The 19,237-nt window shown below is 44.9% G+C and overlaps 1 protein-coding gene across 1 annotated transcript in view; it reads left to right on the top strand.

Moving 5' to 3' along the window:
- The window catches only part of LOC121738334 (sperm-associated antigen 6-like), a 31,426-nt gene that overhangs the window by 3,488 nt on the left and 8,701 nt on the right, over positions 1 to 19,237 (top strand). The window contains exons 7-8 of the mRNA XM_042130312.1: positions 3,233 to 3,346; positions 3,685 to 3,858. Of these exons, the coding sequence (XP_041986246.1) occupies positions 3,233 to 3,346; positions 3,685 to 3,858 (288 nt within the window). The remainder of the gene's footprint in view (positions 1 to 3,232; positions 3,347 to 3,684; positions 3,859 to 19,237) is intronic.

The following is a 19,237-nucleotide window of genomic DNA, read 5'->3' as shown; positions in this document are numbered from 1 at the left end:
AGATGAGAAAAAGAAATGGTCCTAAAATGGATCCCTGTGGTACACCTAATTCTATTTTGGTCCCATTGGATCTTTTACTATTAACTTCAACCCTTTGAGTCCTATTTTTGAGGTAAGAAGTCAAAAGGCTGACTGCTGAGTCCCTTATGCCATAGTGGTGCAATTTTTTGACTAAAGTAGCATGCTCGACACAGTCAAATGCCTTAGAGAGGTCACAAAAAATACCTAAGGCATCCTGTGACTCCTCCCAAGCTTCAAATATGCTACAAAGAAGACCTATACCAGCATCCATTGTGGAACGACCCTTAGTAAAACCGTATTGGTTATTGTGTAATAAATTATTTAAATTAAAATGTAACAGTAATTGCTGTAAAATTATTTTTTCAAATATTTTACTAAGAGTCGGTAAAATCGAAATAGGCCGGTAATTAGTCGGATCTGATTTAATTCCCGCTTTAAATAAAGGTACGACCTTACTGTGCTTCATTAAGTCAGGAAAAACACCACTCTTAATGCAGTCATTGAAAATTATTGCCAGATGAGGAGCTATGATGTCAATTATCGATTTAATAATTTTTGTAGACATGCCCCAGAGATCAGTAGTATTTTTAATATTCAACAATTTAAAGGTATCAATAATATCTCTAGGGCTAATTTCCCTAAACTTGAAATTGACATCACATTCCTTTACATTGTCTCTGAGTAGCTTTTCAGCAGCTTCTGGTGAGGAATTTAGATTTTTTGTAGTTGAGACCGGAATGTCAGCAAAAAACTTTTCAAAAACCGTCGCAACTTCGAGATTATTTGTAATCTTTTTATTTTCAAAGTATAATTCAAAATCAGTGTTACGACAGGTGACGTTTCCAGTCTCACCAGATATAACCTTCCATGTAGTTTTGATTTTATTTTTAGAATTTTTAATTTTATTTTTGATATATAGAGCCTTAGCAGCTTTACAAACTTTTCTGAAGGTTTTAGAATAATTTTTAACATATGCTTTAAATGATTCACTACTGTTGCTACACCTCTCATCATATAATTCATATAATCTTTGCCTACTTATTTTAATTCCTTTAGTTGCCCATTCAATAAATCTGGTTTTTTTATTATCGTTTCTAACTGTTTTAGAAGTAAATACTGTATTAAATTGTGTTCTTATTACCTTAAACAAATTATTAAAAGCTTCATCTGAGCTATTTGATCTACCCAATGACTGAATATTTGAATTTAATTTACTTCTAAATTGCTCCTATAGGTATAGGTATTAACTTTATATGCTACCTACTGAAAACTCGGCGGAATGGTACTCCACTATGCCCCCTGGGCGGGCCGCGGGATAGCGTGAGCTTTATAATATTACGAACTAGCTGTTGCCCGCGACTTTGTCCGCGTTAGCATAGTAGATCACATCCCAAGTATTATTATTTATTGTACAAAAATATTCAATGTACAGAATTGACTTTCCTATAATTTTATTATAATATAATGTAGATGTTCCGCGCAGCTTTCCTTGCGTAATTTAGAAATTTCACGCAACCGCACATTTTTCCGCAAAAAAATAGTCTTTGTCCCGTCACGTGGTCTATTCTTCATGTTTGGCAAATAACATAAAAATTGCTCCAGTAGTTCTTAAGATAATAAACAATTTCAAATAATTTCCCTCCGTTTTTCCTACATTTTCCTCTATTTCTTTGCTCTTATTAGTCTAAGGCCCACTTGCGCCAGACTGGGTTAACACGGCGCTTAACTCTGAGTTAAATTATACTTCGAATTTAAATTCACATAATGTCTTGCACCACCAAGAGTTAGGAGTTAACCTTGAGTTATTTTTTTTTAATGTTTAACCCACCGATGTCGGAGGGTTAAATCAACTAACTCTGGGTTAGTAATGTCAAAACTGAGATTTTTCGGTTAGGTATGACTTATGTACTTTGTTGTGTTCAGTAACAGGTACCGGTTTTATTTTGTGTTTAGTGGTTGTTATCTGATGATGATGAAGAAATTATCGAATATATTTCGAATTGTAGAACGGACCGATCTGTTTAGGGTCCCGTATTTAGGTACTCACAAAGAGACAAAGATTTCCATCGAAGATTTCGCCTAGAAAAAGAAACTGTTCTCTTTTTTTATTAAATAAAATTGAAAATAATTGCAATATACAAATGAGCATAAAAAGTAATTCCCTACCAAAGTTTAATAATAATATCATTGGATTAGTGCGTCTTTAGTGAACTCCTTTATAAATAGGTAGACTAGATAAACATTGGACACAAGTGTTTCTTCCCAATTTTTATCATTTTCCGCTTAATTTATTTGCACAAAATATCACAATTCACAACACAATGCGACATAGAACCACGTGTCATTTCAAATCTGACATAAGGAGATAGCCTTATTTAAAGTAGGTACTGTGAAGCGAGAGAGAGTACACTTAAATTATTCAGCATTTGCTCTATCATATTTGGCTGGATGTAAAAAGAATGAATGAACATGACATAAGCCCGGGTTAGTTGACTCTGGGATAAATTCTTCTGGTGCAATATGTAGTAGGTATGAGTTAAAAATTGAAAACGTTAACACTGAGTTATTTATTTAACTCAAAGTTTTGGCGCAAGTGGGCCTTAGCGTGATAAAATATAGTCTATAGCCTTCCTCGATAAATGGGCTACGGTATCTAACACTGAAATAATTTTTCAAATCGGACCAGTAGTTCCTGAGATTAGCGCGTTCAAATAAGCCCTTTCATATATATAATTTACCCCGTTTTTTCCACATTTTCCTCTATTTATTCGCTCCTATTAGTCTTACGTAATAAAATATAGCCTATAGCGGATATCCTCCTCGGATAGCCTTCCTCAATCAATGCGCTATCTAACACTAAAAGAATTTTAGCGCGTTTAAACAAACAAACAAACTCTCCACTCTCCAGAATTATAATATTAGTATAGATATGTAGATAGTAGATACATAAATAATATAACCGACATCAAATAACTGCCAAACGCGGCAGTCGCAAATGTCGCCTAAAAATCACTTGGCTAAAATTTAATCCTTGGTTATCATATTGTGACCTTACCCGTTCTTCGTATAACATGAATTATGATAGAGAAAACATGACATTTCATAAAAAAGGATTAAGTAAGTAAAATTATAGTTAATAGTACCTAACTTTAAAGAAGAAGAACGGGCCTATGTAGCGGGAGCTATTTAAATAAAGGTAATTTTTTCGTAGATAACAGCTGGAGCTCTAGTGGACTTGGCCCAGCACAAGCCTGATGCAATAGCCGAGTCTGGCGCGATATGCCACCTGGTGCGTGGACTGGAAAATCAAGATCCGAAACTAAAGGTAAAAAAACACCACAAAAACTCTTTGTGGTCGCTTTGGAGACATTAGCGTCAGTCGTTACTAACGCTATAGGTACCTAGTTGTTAATATTATAATTATTCAAAAGTATTTATATACTTATATTATCAGAATTCGGAATATCGGAACTGGCACCTCCGCCGTACCTTATTCTCCTCTATCTCGTCTTGTATAAAAAAATAGACGTGCTCCAGTCTCAACTTATACCCGAGTCATGAGCGTAGCGATCTGCAGTCGGATCTAATTTACGAAGCTTGCTCTCATCCATGTATTTATCATCAGCTTGTCTGTTATAAGGTGGTCATGTATTGTTATTTCAGCGCAGAATATTCTACGCCCTGGGTGCGATCGCCAGTGCTCGTACGGAGTTGGCGGAGGCCGTGGTAGCGGGAGGGGCGCTGCCCCCCGCGCTTCTACATTCCGGCCATGATTCAGCAGCCGTGCGCTGCGCCGCCGCCTGCCTGCTGCGGGATATCGTCAAACATAACTTGGAAGTGAGTAGGTAGCTATTGCGTTTCCATAGTTATATGATTGAAGCGCGGTAGTAGGTACCTACCTATACTGTACTATATAGGTATAATCAATAATCGTGAGCGAGTGAAATACAAGTGGCAATGCGTCAATGTACGCGAGTGCAACCATAAAGTTAATATACCTAGCGGAATAGAGAAACAAAGGCCTGAGCAAGCGAGATGTCACTATCAGTAACACTGCGTGGTAAAATGAGACGTGTGATACATGACAGCAGCACTCTTTTTTTTTGACGTCCAGTCGGCACGTGCCGCACGTTGACAATTTAATCTCATAGAATTCATGTTTGTGCTTGTGTAAGTGTATACGTACACATATTTTTCACTCAGATGAAAACCAATTTTGGTTACGTTTGACAGCTCGAGATTGTTGCTCTATATCACTAGGTAGGTAAGTATATTAACTTTATGAGTGCGACCTCGATACAGTAACAAATTGGAGGGGAAGAAGTAAAATATTCGCTATTTCAAGTAATTCCTTGAACTACTATCTGTATATAATTTTTTATAGAGTATCCAGAGTATCCATACTTTTACTAAAATTATAAATGCGAAAGTGTGAACCACTGAACCGATTTTGCTAAAATTTGGTAAGGGCATAGACCAGTAAATACGTATGCGGATACTTTGGGGTCCCGGGAAAGGACAATAGGGTACTTTTTATCCTGGAAAAATATTATACGGTTCCCACGCGATAAACGAATGTTGGCGCAACGGAGTTGCGGGAGTCATCTAGCATAGCTGGGCATTAACTCGTTAATCCGTTAATCGTTAATTAACTAGGTTAACATTTTGATTAACGGATTAACTTTTAAGTTAACTTTTAAAAATATTAACGGACTCGTTAACTTCCGTTAATATGCAGAAGTCCGTTAATCGTTAATCCAATGCCTACTATTTACTGCACGGCACCGCGGCGCGGCGCGAAAACATGTTCAGACAGGGCAGCGCGGCGCCGCGGCACGGCAGCAGCGGGTGAAACAAAAACAATACATACTAGATACATTTTCAGGCGCGCGCGAGTGAGAAGAGATTTGTTTCGTTTTATCATTTCATTGCTCAGCGCCGCCCGGTGCTTATAGAGAGAGTGATTTGTTTATTGTTATTATAAATCATATTTTGCATGTTGATAAAAAAGAGTGCAGTATAATTTAGTTAGGGAGAATACAATAATTATAGAAGTATTTTGTTTTGTCTCTAACATTTTAACTTCCAAAACCTTAAATCAACAGGTTTTGTATGTACACTAAGTACTAACGCAGTGATATAAGTTATACGTGAGAGAGCCATGCTTTGGCACGAATGGGCCGGCTCGACCGGAGAAATACCACGTTCTCACAGAAAACTGGCGTGAAACAGCGTTTGCGCTGTGTTTCGCCGAGTGAGTGAGTTTACCGGAGGCCCAATCCCCTACCCTATTCCCTTTCCTACCCATCGCTATTACCCTATTCCCTCTAAAAGGCCGGCAACGCACCTGCAGCTCTTCTGATGCTGCGGGTGTCCATGGGCGACGGAAGTTGCTTTCCATCAGGTGACCCGTTTGCTCGTTTGCCCCCTTATTTCATAAAAAAAAAAGTTACAAGGCCATATTACATATTAACGGATTAACGATTAACGTTAACTTGCGTTAATGAGGGATTTTCATTTATATTTTTTTAATTTTATTTTCAACAATCTTAACTAGATGGCGTAAGGATAAACACTTCTAGATTTTCTATTGGTTCCTCAGCGATCTGAAATTATCTGCAGGTTGGCACCTCTGACTATATATGGGTTGTGTTTCCAAAAAATATCAGTGCAGCTCGGCTGTCGTGTGGTGCGGACGTGTTTTTGGTTGCTCGCGATCGAAAACATTTACGCCCATACGCTCCTGGTGAAAACGTACATGCTTCTGTGTGTACGCTATCCTTTGCGCTCGGACCCCGCTCCCTTTTACTCGCGTAGTGTTTGTGTTGTTCCTGCCTTCTTCGATAAGAGTAAGTTACTACCGCTGCGTGCGGCTCAATAAGAGCTCCAAAAAGATCAGTCGTACCACTGGTGTAACCAAGAAGCAGGAAGTAACCATAGCTACCTACGGATCAGTTCCCCGCTTCTTTGAAGAGGGTGCTGCATCTGTTCGGCATTTGCCCCAACCATATTCCGACGTACCGAGTCCCAGATAGGTCGTCACAGGGGTCGCGTATACAGCCGCCTACCAGTGATTCCACATACAGTGTACCATAACGAATCCCTAGGAGCTGTACCCCACTGTACAAGTCCAACTGAAAACTATGGACAACAGACCCCCAGCTTCGGCAGAGGACAAGCCAAGGGTAGAACGGCACAGAACTCAATCTGTGTCATCCACCCGCAGCGACTCCTCCGCCTCCAGCTTCCATCAGGCTGCTTCCCAGCAGTCGTACCATCCCCTGGCCGGAGTTACCTACTCTCCTACGGCCACCTATGTAAGCCGCAAAGACATCGGCAGCGCGGACGCACCTCGAAGCGAGGGTTCGTCGGCATCGAGGGGAGGGGACTATGCGGTCCCCCCCCCCCCCCCCCCGGATGTCCCCCGACGCCCCCCGCAGGCGATGTCCTGTCTCCCTCGCACCGACAAAGCGCAACCACGGACCATACCAGAGTCACGTTGCAGGCAATCAAGGCCCAACTAACTCCCGACTCCTACAACAAAGTCCTGCGTATTTATCAGGCACAAGGCCTCCTTCCCACAGACCCGCGCGAACGCAGGGACTCACTGAAAAGGCCTCGTATTGAGGACCCGGAAGTTCTTCCCCCGCATAAGCGGAATGACAAGGGCATCCCAACCCCAGTCTGTCCCCCCTATACCAGCTACGCAGCAGTAGCCCAGGCCCAGCCGCAGTCCTCTCAGCCCATGGACACGGCTGACGCCACAGTAGCCACCGGTACGGCGGGTCAGAAACCTAAGCCGAAACCGCGATACCCACCACTGATAGTGGAACACCTTCCGAACTGGACCCAGCATTTTTCCGCCCTAAAGGACATCTTAGGGCGAAATCCAAACGCCTGCCCCTTCGGAAAGGGTATTCGCTTCTCCCCGTCGGATGAAGACGAATATAGAAAAGTACAAAAGTACCTTACACAGATAGAGGCCACGGAAAACATATCGTGGTTCTGTTATTCACTTCCTGCAGAACGCAGCTTCAAGGTCGCTATCCGTGGCCTTCCCGCCAATACCCAGCCGGACGACATTACCGAGGACCTCGCATTGAAGGGGTTTACTGCGGAATACGTCCGGCAAATCAAAGCCCGCAAAGGCCGACCCGGCTGCATTTTTCTTGCCATCCTCAAGAAGACGGTCAATGTGGCCAAAATCTATGAGGTGGACGAAATCCTAGGCATGGGTGGAATTATCATTGACGCTTGGAGGAGCAAGAAAGGTCCCGCCCAGTGCCATAGATGCCAAAAATTTCGCCACTCTAGTGCCCACTGCCACAGGAAGCTCGCCTGTGTCCGGTGCAGTGGGGAACATGTGGCCAGAGATTGCCCCTTGCCAGCGGACGAAGCACCCATTTGTGCAAACTGTGGCGGCCCCCATCCGGCCAACCACACAAGATGTCCGGTCTTCATCCAAGAGACGAAAAACAAAAATCCCGGGCCAGTAGCCCAGTCGGCTGTCTTCAAGCCCAAGGCCCAACCCGCGCAAACGGGCCCCTCTATCGCCCCGGCCCAGATTCCGCCCACAGAGTCCCAAGGTCAATCTTTGATGGCCAAGGCCAATGACCCGAAGCCCCGGTCCACCACCAAGGCTAGAGGCAAGGGCAAGGGAAAAGGCAAGAAATCAAAGCCTCCCTCCCAGCCCCCGTCAATGCCCCAAACCCCGACTTCCGCCCGTCCGGCAATCACTGCCGTCACCACCCCGGCCGCCGGATCCAGCAATTTCCCCGCTACACCTAAAGCGGTGACACTGCGAACTCCCAAGCCTAAACGTAGGCAATCGCAGCCGGCCCTAGATGGGAATTTCTCGCAGCTCCTAAATGAGGGCTGCGAATTTGTTAAAAAAGTATGTTCTGAGGTCCAGCAAAGGGGCCCGGACCCCCAGGCCATAATGGCGTTATCGGCAGCCCTCCAGCTGCTGACCACTATTGTTTCCCAATGGAGCCGCTGAAAGTACTCCATTGGAACGCGAGAGGGGTGAAAGGCAAGATAGCCCGTCTCCGTCTCACACTAAGCTCCCACGACATAGATGTCGCCCTAGTAAGCGAAACCCACCTCGCTCCCAATATCCCGGTCAAAGTGCCGGGATACCACGTCTATCGCCTAGACTACATCTCTGACCCTCCGTCCAACTTAAAACGAGGGCTCATGGTATGTGTGAGACGGAGAATTATCCACCAAATTCTTCCGGATACAAACACAGTGTCACTACAATCTCTGGGCATCGAAGTCCTGCATGAAGGGCGCCCCCTCTCCATTTTCGCAGCCTACAAGCCTCCTGCTAGCAGGCTGAATGTCGCTGACATCCATCAGCTCTTATCAAAAGAGCCAGCTGTCATTGCCGGCGACCTGAACTCAAAGCACCCGGCCTGGAACTCTACCTGTATTTGCCCAAATGGTAGAGTCCTGCACAGGGACGCTGAGGCCCTAAACTACGAGGTCCTAGGACCCGAGGTTCCCACCCGCTACCCCGATGACGCTAGAATTTCCCCGGAGGTCCTAGACATAGTTATATGCAAAGGCCTTCCGGGCGGAGTCACGCAAGATGTCCTGCCAGACTGCCACCAATCCGACCACCACCCGGTATTGTTACACCTCCACGGGTCCCTAACGACCCTACCGTCTCTACCTCGAAGACCCAGAACAGACTGGGAAAGGTTTGCGGAGTATTTACACGATAATACCCCATCCTTCCCAGTCTCTACCCCCCAAGAGGTCGACAATCTGGCAGAGGCCCTCGACGCTACTTTCCGTCTTGCCCGGGAACATAGCGAGATCCCTGTGCCCGAAGGTGTCTCTAGCAACAGACAGCCTCTCCCGCCGCGACTCAAGGCCCTCATTTCACGCAAAAGGGCCCTGAGGAGAGCGTGGCAGGGCAATCGCTGCCCCTCTATCAAAAGAGAGATCAACAGCCTGTCCGTCAGAATAAAGGCCGAGCTCTCCCTAGTTAACTCGGAAAGATGGAACCGGGTTATCGAGGAAGCTGCGGACAGCTGGTCCTCTCTCTACAGGCTCTGTCGAAGCCTGCAAAACCCCCCCCCCCCCCCCCCTATCAGACCCCTTTTTCACGAAGACGGCCAGCTCAGATACAGAGCTCAAGACCGCGCCGACATTTTCGCTAGACACCTAGAGCGACAATTTACGCCCTTTCCTTCCGTGGATGCCCGTCACACCCGCATGGTAGAGGAAAAGGTGAGGGAGTTCAGGAACTCTACGTTTCCGCCCTCTACTGCCACATTCTTCTCGCCGACAGCTGTCCGGAAAGTCCTAGCCCGTCTCCCCATAAAGAAGGCCCCCGGAGTGGATGCGTTCACAAACGCCCACCTCCGCCATTTGCCACACAAAGCAGTGGCCGCCGTCACCCGCCTCTACAACGGCATCATCCGCTCCGGACACTTTCCCTCTAAGTGGAAGACGGGGCTAGTAGTGATGATCCCCAAACCCAAAAAAGATGTGAGGAGGGCCGACAGTTACCGGCCAATCACCCTTCTCCCGTCTATCTCCAAGGCGTTCGAGAAGCTGTTCCTGTCACATCTTCTCCCTCACCTACCCATACGTTCTGAGCAATTCGGCTTTCGAGCCGAACTCAGCACCACTCACCAACTCATACGGGTTATCCACACCATCACAGCCGCCTTAAACAAGAAGGAAGCGGCATGCGCCGTCTTTCTCGATATGGAAAAGGCGTTTGATAGAGTCTGGCACGACGGGCTGATAGTCAAGCTGCTGGACCATGGCGTTCCTGCCCATTTGGTCAAGGTAGTACTCTCCTACCTCACGGGCCGCTCCTTCGTAGTCCGTGTAGAGGACGCACTCTCAGAGCTCCACGCTATCCTAGCCGGAGTCCCCCAGGGAAGCTGTATCTCCCCAGATCTCTACAGCTCCTATGGGGCCGACATTCCGTGCGATCCGGCAACTCTACTTGCCCTATACGCCGACGACACGGCTTACCTGGCCACCTCTCTGAACCGCAGACACGCGGCAGTCAAGGTCCAACGTTCTCTGGATCTTCTCCCCTCTTGGCTGCAGAAATGGCGCCTATCTGCCAATCCGGCCAAGACGCAGGCCATTCTATTTCCGCCCGTCAGGGGCGAGTCATACCCCCCCCCCCCCCCCACTGACACTCGACGGCACCCCCATCACATGGTCTGGCACCGCCAAGTACCTAGGAGTGACCCTTGACAGTGGGCTCAAAATGAAAAAACAGGCCAAAAATGTCATTGCCTCCGCAAACACGGCCCTGAAGCTTCTAAGGCCAGTCATGGCCTCCCCAGCTTTACCAACTTCCACTAGGCTCTCCCTTTACAAGACCTACATCCGGTCGCGGCTGACGTACGCTGCCCCGGCATGGTACCAATTATTAGCTCCCACGTACAAACTCGAGCTCCAGCGAGTGCAAAACAAAAGCCTCCGCCTCGCCGCCGGGGCCCCCCGCTACGTCAGAAATGACGTCATAGCCCGCGATCTCAAAGTAGAGAACCTAGAAAGCTTCATCGGCCGCCTGGCCTCAAAACTTTTCTCCAAGGCCGACGCCTCCAGACTGGAGTCACTCCAAAACCTGGCCCCTTGGCATGCTCGTCCCCCTGATAGGAGACAATTCCCAAGAGGTTCCTCCGGTAACCCCGGAAACCAGCGTCGAATAGTTAGCATAGCTTACTCTCTCGACTCTTAACTCCTACTTTTTAAATTCTACTTTTTATTTTTTCTTTTCCAATTTCATTGTCGCTTTAACTTCGCAATTCGCTAGGACATATTTTAAATTAGGGCCCTAGTTTCGCAATTTTTCCCACAATTTTTGTATTCCAAAATATCAATATCAATTTCAATTAATAAATCCACGTACATGCGCCTCCGCATATCGCACCAATTTGAGCCACTGAAACACCGAAGAAACGTCGCACTCCGCAATCATCGTTCAACATCTGGCGTGCCCCCGACTCTACCTGCCTGAAACCTCGCCTCTTGTCGCTGGCAGCCTCCGCTAGGCCTTCCCCGGGGTTACCGGGGATCTCACCTGGTGGGGTGGACCGCCAGGGGCGACTCAGGTGGGTTAAGAAGGGCTGGCAACGCCAGAAGTAGAGGTGACTCTACGGTTACCCAACTAAGGGACTCGTCCCGCCCCAATACCGCCTCATCGTCATGAGGTGCGGCAGATCCCTCGGGCAGGGGGCTTAGCCCCGATCCCGAATTCCCATTTCTCCCCCTAGGGGGAAGTGAGAGATATCCCACGGTAAAATATCAGTGTACTGTCAAGTGTGACATAAATCAAAATATCCTAAACCTAAGCGTTCATTGGCCTAAGCTATTAGGCCAGTATACTGGTAACAGTTTAGAACACGCTGACACGTCAAACTGAAAACTGACAACTGAAAGAGTTTTGGCGGGCATGTCACTTTCAAACTTCTTCTACTTTTTATTGTTGGTGTGGTTTTTATTATTTTTTCCCAAATTGTATTATTTGGGTTTTTGATGTTAAAATATTAGCTATTAAATATCCGTTATCTTGCACAAGTGCAGGTAAGATGTTGTCAAAATCAAAATGTATAATTCCAGTGACATTTGGTGTTGTAGGGGCGAGGACCCCTACACTACAACGATGGGCAGAAAGGAAACTGGGGTTACCTGGTGGCTGAGGTAGCTGGGCAGATGAGCTGAGATGGGATGAGCTGATGTGCTGATGTGCTGATGCTCGCAGTCACACGACACTGTCACCTTCTATTTCACTGAGCTGAGGATTTATCGCGAATCACGGAAACGGCTAGCCGATATTTTTCATATGTAACGATCGCGCGCCGGTAATGGACTGTGTCGAACTGCATCAAACGTATGACAGCTGACAGCGCAGACTCATGCGCAGTGTTGCCAACTGCCACATTCGTCGCGCTAAAGTTTGGCGCGAACATCCTGGGGGGGCCCGGCAATGGGCGTGAGCTGATCCCCATCTTGAGCTGAATCCAGTGGGAGCCGGGCAATCTTGCCGACAGGTCTCCGCAGCTGGCCTTGTGAGGTGGCCAAGTCCACAACTCTGATGACTCCATCCTTCCCAGGTAGTAGGCGTGTGATTCTTCCCATCTTCCATTGGAGCGGAGGCAGATTGTCTTCTTTGAGCAGAACCAGTTCCCCAATTTTGGGTGGAGAGGAAGAGGAAAGCCATTTGGAGCGGATTTGAAGGGTATGGAGGTAGGACTTGGTCCAGAGAGCCCAAAAACGCTGAGAGAGAGATTGAATGAGCTGAAAGCGCTTAAGGGGGGAGATGACTCTGTCATCTATTGTGTGCTCGGGAAGAGCTCTGAGCGGACGGCCTATGAGGAAATGGCCGGCTGTGAGGGGCTGATAGTCCGTAGGATCGGACGATAGTGGGCTGATAGGCCGAGAATTTAATACGGCCTCAATTCTAGCGAGCAGAGTTGAGAATTCCTCAAATGTGAGGCGTTGTTCACCGATTACACGGTAGAGAAGTTGCTTGGTAGATTTAACATTAATCTCGTGGATGCCTCCCATCCACGGGGCCTTGGGCGGATTAAGTAACCAAGTTATATCTTGAGCTGAGAGTTTATGGCAAATGGCGTCATTATTGTCATTGAGAAATTGTTGAACTTCTAGGAGCTGATTCCTAGCACCTACATAGTTTGTGCCGCAATCGGAACGTATTAAAACGGGAACACCGCGACGTGAGCAAAATCTTTGTAACGTGGCAATAAATGCATCTGTAGAAAGTGCGGATACGGGTTCCAAGTGAACCGCCTTTGTAGTGAGACAAACGAATATACAAAAGTAACCTTTTATTAACTTAGCATTTCGTAGTTGACTCGATTTAAGTAAAAATGGGCCGGCAAAATCTGTAGACACGTGACTAAATACGGGCTGAGGTATAACTCTGTCGGCTGGAAGGTCAGCCATGACAGGCATTTCGGGCTGAGCGCGGCAACGGAAACATCTTATACATTTATACGTTTTATGTCGAATGATGCGGCGTGCTGATAATATCCAGAATTGTTGACGTAATATAGCGTGTAATGTATCGGTGCCAGGGTGACAATGAATACGATGATAGTGATCGATGATAAGGTCTGTGAGCGGACTAGAACTAGGCAGTATGAATGGATGCTGTGCATCGTATGTGAGTTCTGAGCGAGTGAGTCTACCACCTACTCGAAGAAGACCGTCCTGCATAAAAGGTGATAATCGTTGTAACCTAACTGTGCAGAGTTTGTTAATTTGCAGGCGGTGAATGTCTTCTGCGAAGGAGTTCTGTTGAACAGAGCGGATCCAGAAGAGCAGAGCTTGTCTACGTTCATTTACAGTTAGCGGACCTAGTTCTCGCGAGTGTGTAGGTAATTTACAGTTAGAAATAAATCGTCGCATGTACGCTGTGACGCCGATAAGTTTATCTAATGAGCTGAATCGTGTAAGAAGATCACTATCTATACCGGGGATTGTGAAATGACATGGAACTTGTTTAGGTTTGAATCCAGGTAATTCCTGTCGAGTGTGAGCTGAAGGCATCTTGGGCCAGGTATCCTCTGGCAGTTTGAGCCAAGGAGGAGACCACCATAAACTATGCGAAAGAAGAGAATGTGCTGAGATTCCTCTGCTGGCACAATCAGCAGAGTTTAAATGTGTAGGTACATGACGCCAGATGAGTGAGAGAGAGTTATTAGTAATTTTGGTTACTCTGTTAGCTTCAAATGTTTGTAAACGATGAGTAGGAGTTTTAATCCACGCGAGTACAATGGTGCTGTCTGACCAACAGACGTGTTGAGATATTGTGAGATGAGCGGAGAGATGTTGAGAGACACGAGACATGAGTTGAGATAAAAGTGTAGCCGCGGATAATTCTAATTTAGGAATTGTGAGTTTATTTTTAATAGGGGCTACCTTAGATTTAGCTATTATGAGTTGAACGTTAGCCGATCCGTCGTGATTTAATTCGTGTAAATATACGACTGCAGCAAAACCATTTTCTGAGGCATCTGCGAAGCCATGAAGTGAGTATGTAGAAGTTAATTTGTGCGGAGCTACGTGTCTGGGAACATGTATGTTTGAGATGTGCGGAAGATCATGAGAAATGCGCTGCCAGTCTTGTGTAATGTTATCTGGAGTGGGGTCGTCCCAATCCAATTTGAGCAACCACAATTTTTGTAGAAGTAACTTTGCGTGACAGGAGTGATCCAACCGTTTGGATCATAAAGAGAAGCTACAGTGCTGAGTATGGATCGCTTTGTTATGTAAGTAATTGGCGGTACTGAAATGTGATATGTAAATTCATCAGACTGCGGAATCCATCTAATACCTAAGACCTTAACAGATGGAGAGTCTGAGCTGATGTCAAAGTCCTTAGGCATTTCGCATTGATCCTCTGGGAAACGTTGTAAGAGTTGAGGAGTGTTAGATTTCCATTTACTGAGCTGAAAACCACCAAGCGATAATAAATTAATGAGCTGAGATTGGAGAGCTGAAGCTTCTTCTATGGAGTCATGACCACAGAGAATATCATCTACGAATATGGAGTTACGTAATACATGAGCAGCTTGGGGATAGCGATGACCTTCATCATCAGCTAGTTGTAATAATGTGCGGATAGCATGATAAGGACTTGAACGTAATCCGTATGTAACAGTGTTGAGCGCATATGTGAGTAAAGGTCGATCAGGAGACGATCTCCAGAGTATGAGCTGATAATAACGTTGATCTGGATTGATAATAATATTTCTAAACATCATTTTTATATCTGTGGTAAAGACTACACGATGAGTCCTGAATGTCAGAATTATATCGACAATATCACGCTGAAGGGCGGGGCCTGTATGTAGGCAATCATTAAGGCTGACACCATTGGATGACTTACAACTGCCATCGAATACTGTGCGGAGTTTATCAGTACCTGATTTAAATATACCATGATGAGGAATATAATAATGAGGTTTATGTGTAAAAGTAGAAGGATGACAAGGTGTCATGTGGCCTAAGTTTATGTATTCGTTCATAAAATCTATGTATTTTGAGCGGAATGAAAGGTCGGATTGTAATCGCTTTTCTAAGTTGAGAAATCTACGGAGAGCAATAGCATGTGTACTACCTAATTGCGGAGCATTCGATAAAAATGGAAGAGTTACGATATAACGTCCCGATCGGTTACGAGTAGTAGTTGAGCGGAATAAGTCTTCACATTGTTCATGTAATGGGTTTGAGTGAGTTGGACGCGGCTGGGGTTCTTCTGACTCCCAGAATCGTTCTAGACTTTTATTTATATCTTGATGAGAATGAGAATGAACAGAATGAGCGGATTGAGCGGAATGAGTCAAATGAGCGATATGAGCGGAGTTAACTTGAACTACTGAGTTATCATATAATTGTTTAATGGGACCTATGAGTGCAAAATCAAAAATCGTGCCGAAGGCTATGGGCTTCCCCGGGCCCAAAGTCACCTTAGTACCATCTAACACATGGCCTAAAACATCTGAGCCTAAAATGAGATCGATGGGCGCAGGAGTATGATAATTGTGATCCGCTAAAGGAATAAGCTGACTTTCCGAGTCATGTACTACATCGGGAATTTTTTGCATAGGTAGGTAACCTGTGACATCCTTCAAAATATGAGCGGAAGTTGTGATAGAAGGCGTGTCACTACGTGTGGGCCGAAAAGTAATCGAAACATGACCTTTAGAATTTTGTATGTGCTGATCTCCAACGCCTGTAATTTTTAATGAGCAATGTTTCGGTTGTAAATTAAGTGTTTTTACTAAGCGTTGAGTAATTAAAGTTATCATACTACCACAATCAAGTAATGCGCGTGCTTTATGATAGTTACCATATTTATCTGAAATTTTCAAAACAACTGTAGGTAATAATATGGGAGTTTGTAATGAGTTATTATTATGCTGAGTAGTATTAACTTGAGCGGAATCATTATGAGCTGAATTATGAGCTGAGTTATGAGCGAATTTATGAGAAAAATTATTATTTAAATTATTGGGCTGATTTTCTAACTCTGAATGCTCCGTGATGGTAGGTAGTCATTGTTTGTTATTATTATTATTATGAGGCGAAGATGAATGCGACTGATGAGATGTAGATGGTTGATGATGAACGATCGTATGGTTAGTATTAGATGTGTAGGTATGAGTATTATTATTATTATCACGACGACGGGGCTGCGCGCGCAGGTGAGCAGGAAGTAAATGAGCTGATGATGTAGGCGAGCGTGGTGCATCATGACGATGAAGAGAAGTGTGATGATTTGGACTACCACAATCCTTGCAGGCGCCAGTTGACCTACATTCGTTTTCGTAGTGAGGACCTAAACATTTACGACATCTACCTTTTGACTCGATAAAGTCCCAACGTCCTTGAATGGGCTGATGGTTATACTTGGGACAAGCTATTAATTTGTGTTCTGTAGACCTACAATATGGGCAGTAAAACTTAGATTTAAAACTGGCTTGAGCTGAGTATACGTGCTGAACTTGTCGGGGGGGAGAGGGGGGTGCATAGTGTTGGCGAGAATGAGATGGAGCTGGGCTGACATGCGGGGTACGCATGGTATGTGCTGAAGGCGAGCGCTGATACGCGGGGCTTATGGGTCTAAAGCGGAGACTGCGCGGAGAGCGGGGGGAGGGGGGTTGTTGACGGGAAGGTCCCGCTTGACCTTGAGACTCAGTGCGCGCTGGCGTCGGACATTCTGTCTCGATGCAGCGCGCGTGCTCTTCTAAAAAAGAGATTAAATTATCTAAAGTGGGCAGGACATCAGATGCGCCGTATCTCCTCTCGAATAATGTGCGGAGCTCCCCCTGTAGTTTACGGACTACAATTGAAACAAAAACATAATTGCTGTCCATAGGCAAGTTTAAGTTTTTTAATGCGCTTTGAGCTGAGATGAGCGGAGTGAGAAAAGTAGCTCGGATACTCGAGCGTATATGAATATTGGGCAGACCGAGTATAATATCGACAAACCTGTCGATCAACACGCGACGGTTTTCATATCGACGTGTTAGTATGTCGAGCGCAACACTATAATTCTCGTTAGTGATTTTTAGATGAGAAACCATGGATAATGCCTCCCCCGACAGGCATGAGAGCAGGTAATGTAATTTTACCGCGTCCGACAACGTTGCCATGTCGTCCATCAGACTACGGAAAATCGTAATAAAAGAAGGCCATTCTTCAACTAACGAATCAAACTTCGGAAGCTCAATTTTAGGCAAAACGGAAGAAGTGAGCTGAGGAGTCTCCGAAGTACTTTGTGTATTTTCGGCCGCCGTTAAAATAAAATAATAGTCCGAAATCGCACTGTCGTAATTGGACGTATATAGTTTTTCGTTATCTTGGGATAAGTTTGGGTCGTCTAGAATGTCATGATAAATATTTTCTAACCTTGTTTTTTGATAGGGGACTTCCTTAAGACGCGCATTAAACTCCTTTCTTAATGTTTGAGAAGACTCCTTGGAGTCGCCACTAGAAAGTGCTGTCGCAATTTCTTTGAGCCGACTGAAAGCTTTTACGGCCTCTCTGAAAACGGCAGCTTGCGATTTAGTAGGCATGCTAGTGTAAAGGAACCTTAACGAGCTGATAAAAATGTATATAAGTAGTTATAAATAGTATAAACTATGTTGAAAAAATAGTAAAGTGTTATAGTAATGTGCTGAGTTAGTATATCTGAATTCTAACGCAAGTATAACTTGGTAACAGCAATATTATGTAATGAGCGGAGACATAAAACGTTTAAATGCGATACCTAAGACGCTTGTTATTGTAATAGTTATTAAAAACAATTAACAGATGTTTCTTATCGGAGCGGAGGTGCTGAGGTATGCGCGCGCGGCGAAAGATCGATCGCGATAAGGCGAGTAATTAAGTCGAAGTACCTAAGTGCTAAGTTAACAAAAACAACTGTAAATATTTCAATGAGCTGAACAATATTATCACTTAATGTAATAGGCACAAACTATGTGATGTATGAAAGTTTCTTTGTTCTTATAACCCGACGGAATTATGTTGAAGATATTTTTATATTGGTGTTTGGGCTGAAATATATTCGGGAATTTAATTTAAATGCAATATAGACGCAATATATGGGCTGAAAATAATGCGATTACAATTACACAATTAGATGATAGGGGATTAAATTACCTATGCAAATTATTACTTAATATGGCGGACGAACAAAATCGTATTTGGCAAATTCTGCAAAAATATTGCCGTAAGCAGGTAAAAAATGGGCGGAGGTTACTTAATTCGATAGAATATTAATAATAAAAAGGGATTCTAATAAGATAAGGCAGAAATATGAGCAGAATGAACTGTAGTTTTAATTTTCGCCGGGCGGGGCATTAAAGCGGGTGGGTGAAAAAAAAATATTCCTAGGCTCGCTATGGACTAGGGAGTGTGCTGAAAGGCTCGAAATGACCAGAAAGGTCACTGGACGGCTCGAAGGACCAGAAAGTGTAGGGGCGAGGACCCCTACACTACAACGATGGGCAGAAAGGAAACTGGGGTTACCTGGTGGCTGAGGTAGCTGGGCAGATGAGCTGAGATGGGATGAGCTGATGTGCTGATGCTCGCAGTCACACGACACTGTCACCTTCTATTTCACTGAGCTGAGGATTTATCGCGAATCACGGAAACGGCTAGCCGATATTTTTCATATGTAACGATCGCGCGCCGGTAATGGACTGTGTCGAACTGCATCAAACGTATGACAGCTGACAGCGCAGACTCATGCGCAGTGTTGCCAACTGCCACATTCGTCGCGCTAAAGTTTGGCGCGAACAGGTGTGAATATCGGTAAATAGGGCTATTTCTTCCGTAAGTTTTAGCTAAAACATCGTTATAATAACTTTATTATCCTATTCATTGGAATATTATTGCGTCTTTTGCAAATTGAAACGTATCAAGTTTTACATTCTTTTGCCCAGTTTTGTAGCAATTATTGATGGTATTCCGTGGTATTACCAATAGTTGTCTACCCATACGCCATCTAGTTACTGAAATAGAAACTGTTTGACAATCAAATTAAAAATATAGGAAAATCCCTCATTCGTCCGAAATGTAATGTCGGCTGTACACTCTCGCCGAGAGCTCCCGGGCGAGAGTCTCATGCGAGAGCCCCTTGCTCGAGTGCGATTATGTACATTCTCGCTTAGTTCAATTGCAGTTATGAACTCAGAGA

This window comes from Aricia agestis, chromosome Z (assembly GCF_905147365.1).
Source record: "Aricia agestis chromosome Z, ilAriAges1.1, whole genome shotgun sequence".
Lineage (NCBI taxonomy): Eukaryota > Metazoa > Arthropoda > Insecta > Lepidoptera > Lycaenidae > Aricia > Aricia agestis.
The sequence above is the reverse complement of the archived record's forward strand: the minus strand, read 5'-3'. Positions and strand labels throughout refer to the sequence as shown.